This window comes from Condylura cristata, unplaced genomic scaffold (genome assembly GCF_000260355.1).
Source record: "Condylura cristata isolate star-nosed mole 26May11 unplaced genomic scaffold, ConCri1.0 scaffold00026, whole genome shotgun sequence".
NCBI lineage: Eukaryota > Metazoa > Chordata > Mammalia > Eulipotyphla > Talpidae > Condylura > Condylura cristata.
Genome location: NW_004567127.1, coordinates 28,525,492 through 28,532,377, shown reverse-complemented (window position 1 = coordinate 28,532,377; position 6,886 = coordinate 28,525,492). Strand labels below are relative to the sequence as shown.

General features: G+C 49.7%; 1 protein-coding gene across 1 annotated transcript in view; it reads right to left on the bottom strand.

Moving 5' to 3' along the window:
- Positions 1-6,880, bottom strand: part of CCNJL (cyclin J-like) — a 47,404-nt gene extending 40,524 nt beyond the window's left edge. Inside the window, exons 1-2 of the mRNA XM_012730067.1 lie at positions 6,845-6,880; positions 6,361-6,475 (exon numbers count right to left, since the gene is read on the bottom strand). Of these exons, the coding sequence (XP_012585521.1) occupies positions 6,361-6,426 (66 nt within the window). The 5' untranslated portion in view covers positions 6,427-6,475; positions 6,845-6,880. The remainder of the gene's footprint in view (positions 1-6,360; positions 6,476-6,844) is intronic.
- Positions 6,881-6,886: the final 6 nt, after the last annotated feature.

The following is a 6,886-nucleotide window of genomic DNA, read 5'->3' as shown; positions in this document are numbered from 1 at the left end:
GAAGAAGATAAAGCTACCAGATCGCGCCAGGCAGCTTGTAGACACTGCTTTAGGAGGATGAATTTTTTTCCCCTGAGTATCTCTAAAATTCCTGTGCAAGCACACCAAACTTTTGTGCTTTGCTTTACTAAGCCTGGCAGCCAAAGTGTTTCTTACACATCAAAGATTGTGGACACTCTTCATCCAGCAAGTCTCCAGGAGTCATTTTCCAGCACGAACTCACTGTCTGTCTCTAGGTCATGTTTAATTACAGTTTGTACAATGTTTTTTTAAACTGCTTTTTAGACATCATGCTATGATAACTTAATAGACTACAGCAGAGTGGAAATAAAACTTTTATAATGCATTGCAAAACCAAAAATTTCACGTCACCCTTTTTACTGTGATCTTTACTGTGTTGTGCTGGACCTGACCTGAGCCCACCGTGTCTCTGCTACCCCTGTAGTCAGAAAGTTTCCCGCAGCCCCACGGACTGGAGTCTTAAACCACTGCAGCGGGGACCCTTCAACATTTTCTTTGCTTACTGAAATAACCTTTGCTTCCTAACTGGAGAGCAAGACTTTGTGTAAGATGGACATAATCAAAAGGAGACCAGAACAAACTAGTTTGTTGTTCACTAGAAGATAAAATTCAGGAATGAGAAGGGAACCTTTTGTCAAGAGCCTGTGAGGGATGGGGTGCCATTTCTATGATCAGTAGCTCTTTCTCCAAGACCATGATGCTGTACTTTGGTCTAGGCCCTTACACCTGCTCATCTAGAAAATCTAACCCCTCCCTCCAGTGCTTGCCCCTCCCCACATGATCTGAACGGGTAAGGTGCAGGCTGGAGAAAGCTGAGAGGCAGCCTCTCCTGGACAGGGCCACTTAGAGATGGCAGGGGGCATCTCCTGGCACCAGCCAACATGCTGATAGAGGACCCCTGGGAAACACCCCTGCTGACCCTGCCCTGTGTCCCAGAGGTGCCCACCGTGCCTTGTGCTGACCTTCCTTGCTGTTCCACACCTCTACATGTATGGAAGAGGAGGCAGCAATGGACACCCTCAGGGTTTCTCCCCACTGGACACTGGTCTGGTTCCCAAGACACGAGGCATAAGGCACACCTCATACCCACAAAAACCACACAGGCAAAGGGCTGGGTCTCAGCACTAGCAAGCCATTGCCAGACGTTGTAACATGAGTTCCATCCCCAGCCAGGGAGCTGACCCACATGGCACAGCAGACCTCACCTGTCTTGCCCACTACTTCCCTCAGCAGTGTATTTCAGTAGATCCTCCTGTTCTGCTCCCCAGTCTCTGGTGAATCCTCTTACTCCTGCCCCTGCACCTCTGGTCTATACCCCAGTTCTTGCATACATAAATAAATCTTTAAATAAAATAATAAACACAGAGTCTAGTGGGTAGGACGTGTCATTACACAGGGTGACAAGGACAGTTTGCATGGGGTTGGGGTCAAGATACATGGCAAAAGGGAGAGAAGCTTAAAAGACAAGGATATGGCCCTCAGCCTATGGTTGGATCCAAACCAACCCAATTAATTTTAAATATAGGGAGAGGAATTTTTCAGGAAAAGGAAAAAAAAATTAGTGTGATTCTTATTTGAGTCTGAATACTCGCGGAACAACAGTCTCCCCGAGATCCCGGTGTGGTGATGACGTGCCCCTCCCTGAGTTCAGTGAAGAAAAGTCAAGAGCGCACATGATAAGAACCCTGACTGCCCTGTACCACTGGCACCCCTGCCCCAAGAACGGGGGCTCCAGGTCTGCCTGAAGAAGAAGCAGGGCCTGGGAGAATGACCAAAGGAGCAATTCCAGGCTGAGCATGAGGCAAAGTGGCCCGGAGAGGGCCAAGCAGGACATTCCCCAGAGTGATTTGGGGAGGAGAAGGGCTGTTCTCCCCTCCCCATGAGTGCTTCACCCAAGCTTCTTAGGGATCTTGCTGCTGGGGTCGAGCTTCAGAGCCCCAGCCTTCAATACATATGTACACATGGCTTTTGGTAAAGTGCTACCTCACCGGCCCTGGCCCGATCACCACCCCATGGCCCATGGTGTGATCATGCATTCCCTATGAGGGAATGTCATGCCTGGGAGCCCCAGAGGTGGTCACCGACTCCAGGCCCTATGCTGACCGTGCATTATGACTCACACACAGCAGGGGTGGAGGGGGACAGCAGGACGCCTGTCCGGTACCTCCCATGCCTCATGTGAGTCTCATGTTCCAGCTTCGCTCACTGACTCCTAACATCCCGCTAACGTCCCAATAACCATTTTCCCAGGTTAGTCAGGGAAATGAAAGAAGAGTCGTTTTCTTCTTCACTTCACTCAGATCAGGAGGCTGTGTCCTAGACACCGGGGCTTGGCACCTGACAAGACAGATGGATCCACTGTTGTGGGATGATTTCTAGTGTGGGAAAGAGACAGTAAGCAAAATAATTTCTCCCTCAACTATTAAACAAGATGAAATCTTGTATTTATGACAATGTGGGTAGAGCTGAAGAGGATGATGTTGAACAAAATAAGTCAGGAGGAAAGGGACAGATACTACATGATTTCACTCATATTTGGAGTATAAAGCAACAAAGGAACAGGCAAAACTGAACCTATAGACCTGACCTATGAGAGCAGGAGAATGGGGGTTGGTAGAGGGGAGAGGGACCCAAACAATTATGGTTGAGAATTATTGGGGCTTTGGTGGTGGGTGGGGTGGTAGCATGTATACATCTGAAGAGATGCAAACCTATATCTCTAAATCATATACAGTGCTGTATATATAAAAATAATAGAACTACAAATAAATAAAAGATGGCAAAAAATAGCATACAGTCAAAAAAAAAAAAAAGACACTGGTTAAGTACTATTAAAAAAAAAAAAAAAACAGGTTGATTTGACAGTGACACAGAGGAAGCATAACAGAAAAAGATTCCAGATACTGGTTTCACCTAATAGCCAAAAGTAGGATATTCCTATGAAAACTTTTAGAAGCTGAAATGGAGTGAAGAGCTGATTTCTACGGAAACATCCTTATGTATTCCAACCCCTCGAAAATAATTTGTCAAGTCATCACAAATAACACAAAAAACCTAAAACCACAAGCACATCTCACAGAAGCTGTGCTATGGAAATGCCCAGCCTGTGTGAAGCAGTTCCAGCAAGGGCCTGCAACTCTCACTGCTCTAGAAGGCGGCCGCAAAACCAAAGCCAAACGTCGGGGCCACTCTTCACCTTTTGTCATAAAAGTGAAAATCTTCGGATGTCTTTGGCTAGTGAGAAAAGCTACCAGTTTAGGTCTTTCATAAAAGTGAAACATTTTTTAAAAAGATTTATTTATTTATGCACGCAAGAAGTGGGGTGTAGGTCAGAGGTGTGGGAGATGAGAGGATTCACCAGACACAGAGTGGGGAGCAGAACAGGCAGGTCGACTGAAACACACTGAAACACACTGATGAAGGTCTGCTGTGCCCTGTGGGTCAGCTCCCTGGCCAGGGATCGAACTCATGTTGCAGTGGCTGCAGACAGCCTCATAGTGCTGCGCTTTAACCTGTTGCCCGACCAGGGAGGGCCAAAGCTGAAACTTTTGAAAAATAGGGTCTATCGAGAGAGGGACAGTCAGTGCAACAGCTCCAAGACTGGAATGGACTTTAGACTTAGTCAAGGTAGAGCGGTGCAAGGGGGTGGAAGCTGTGAGGAGCAGAGAGGACAGGGGGCAAGGCGAGCGGGTCAGGGTCCAGTTATCATGTATCACAGGTAAGAGTAAGGCCTGAGAATGTTACTGTCATGCAAGGGGGGACTTTAGAAGTCTATGCAGGGAAGTTACACAACTTAAGTTCTGGTTGTTGTGGGGGGAATGGAGGACCAGTGCCGGGGTAGAGATGAAATAAGCAGCTTAGAGTTTCACGGCCATTGCTAGCTAACATCCACACCAAGGCTGGTTTCCAAGTGTTACCTTTTCGATGTCATTAGCACCGTGCTCCTCTGGAATCTCACTTCTCTCAAGGTGCATTGCCACCACCTCCACAACCCCAGCCTTATTTTCTACACCAGCTGAGTGAGGAGATCCGCTTGTGGTTCGATGACAATTCAACAGCATGTACAGAAATGGGCTTTGTATTCAGCCAGCAACATCCTAAAACAGTGAGTACTGACTGCAGGTGGGACACTTGTAAAATTGTGCTAGTGTCAGAAATGTACTGTTAGAGTAAATGATTAATAAGAAATTGCTCTCTGTAAGAAAAAAACAGCCCGTCCTCATGCCTCAAGAAAGGTGAGACACGCAAGGAAACTGGGCCCTCCTCCTCTGTGCAAACTCTCCAATAAGCCAAATTTCCTTGAGAAGCATCTGCTTCCTTGAATAAGGAGCAGAAATAAATATACACTGGGGAGGTGAGACGTTGCGCTCCTAAGCAGCTCTAATACGTTTGTCCAACTAAGACCAGCCCCAAGTCAGGTGAGCTCTTTATTTCTAACCTGTAAATCCTGGACAAACCTGCCCTCCCTCTCGTGGGCAGTCAAGTGGTGAACTACAGTGGTACTAACTACTGTGGCATGGCGGAGCACAAAGAACGGGAGCTGCTGAGTTTCTGCTCTGAGGGGACGGAGGAGACTTCAGGTCACTCATGCTCACACACAGAAGGTCGCAGCTTGTAGGATAATAGAACAGACTGAGCTTATTATATACCTGCTAGAAAGGGACAAATGGGGTGAAGGGCATTCCTCCAAGTCATGAGCAACTGCCAACCACAGGAGCCAACGAAACACAAGGCTGGCCGGTTTCCATGGCAGCCTCACCAGTGCCACTTAGCTACCAACTCCAGAAAAGGACCAGGGCTGTGCTACTTGCCGGCCACACTACAGTCCAGGTCTATAACTGACCCATCAAAGCCCGGGGTTCTCCAGAAGCTGAGGGCATGAGGCACTGTGGCCATCATGCTCTGGGGAGGCAGAAGGTAAGACAGAGCTAGACCAGCAGTGCAGGAAAAAAGAACACAAGCCTTCCTTTGGCTGGAAGACTGCCACCCACCCACGAGGAAAAACCCCTAAATAACTGGTGACTTCTGAAGCACAGGTCCACGCCCACCTGGGGTAAATGCAGGGCCTGTTGCGTAGGGACCCAGGTAACCCCCGTACTGAGACTTCTATCCCGCTGTGATAGGCTGAACAGTGTCCCTCCCCAGTTCATGTCCAAGAGGAACCTCAGAACGTGACCTTATTTTTGAAAAGTCATTTTAGATGTAATCAGTTAAATTAAGATGAGGTCATCCTGCACTAAAGGAGGCCTATTGCAGTGACTTTGTCCTTGGGAGAACACAGACAGACATAGTAGGAGAGAAGGTCAGGTGACAACAGAGTCATAGCCTGGCATGGTGCAGCCACCAGCTGAGAAGTACCAGCCATGCCATGGGGAAGAGGCAAGGGAGGATTCCCCTTGAAAGCCACTGTGGGCAGCAAGCCACTGACTCCTCAGACTTCAAGCTCCAGCTTCCAGAAGTGGGTGAGCATAATTTGTGTTGTTTCACATCCCCAGGTTTGTGGGATTTTGTCAGCGCTGTCCTAGAAAACCAACTGACACCTGTTCTGCCGAACAGTCCCCCCTAATCAGTCTTAGCCCAGAGGCAGCCAGCAAGACACACAGGTCAGTCCCCCAGCCCAGGGGACTTTTCCACCTTCCTAGCACCCATCAGCACCCTCCCCTGGAGGTGAGGGGAGGGCTGGGATCACATTACAGCTGCCCCCTCCTTCTGCCACCAGCGGCAAAGGGAAAAGGGTCTGTTTATGTTCCCTTATAGCCTCCTAGCTTTGCAGTCAATCATTTAGACCGGTATTTCTTAAATTTTATTCAGCTCCACAATTAACCTATTTTGGGGGCGGGGGCAGAAGAGGGCATAACCCTCTTCACTTACCTAATACCTCTTTACCTCCTATCATTACTTTTACTTAGGTAAGTTTATTTTAAAAGGAACTGCAACAAGCTTATAATAAATGGAAAATCAGAGCCACTTACCTGTGCAGAACGCTAGATAGTTTTACCTGCACGTTAAAACTATGTGCAATTATTTTTACATCCATTTTTAAAAATATATACAATATACCTCTTTAAAGTCCGCTCATGTACCACTTAAATAATCTCGGCTGGCAATACTACGGGAAATACTGACTTAGCAGCACGGTGCTATCTCTGTGTAGTGGCCCGGGAGCGCCCGGCTCCTAATCTCCAATCTCCACCCGACGTTTGGAGAGGGTAAGGGCAGGAACAACGCAAGGTACCAAGTCCCGAGTTCCCACGCGGGACGTCCCGAGGACAAGAATTTGAGGGTGAAAAGGACTTGAAATTTCCAGTCCTAAACGGGTCAGGGGCTGGGGTTACAGACCTTCTCGCGCAGGGTGCAGTGGACGTCCGAGGCGACGCGCCCATCCCACCAGGGCTCATCCATCATCGCGTCTGCGGCGCAGCGATCCGAGGCTACCGGGCTCCCAGGGCGCACCCTGCGTGACCAAGCGCAACTTCAGCGGGCGCGCCGCGCCCGACCTCCCGCATCGCCATTCCCGCTTGCCTGGGCCGGACCACCCTCTCGCCCCGTTCTGCGGCGCTGGCGCTCGCCCCCAGTCCCAGCCAGGTGGCGGTGACCCTCCTCTCTGCTCGCGGCACCCGGGGCGACTTGGAGCTGTGCACCAACTTGTGGGATTTTTCTCTGCCCCTTTACAAAAAGTTGCAGAGAAAGTTGCCGTCTCCGCTAGCTGGCCCCGGGCTGGGGCTCAGGCTGCGGCCACCGGCTCGCCGTTCCCAACTCCTCCCCCGCCGCCCAGTCTTTGTCCTGCTCCCACATCCTGCCCTCGAGCCGGGGCGAAACTCACGCATCCCTCTCCAGGCGTGGCGGGCTGCGGGCGCCGGGCCCC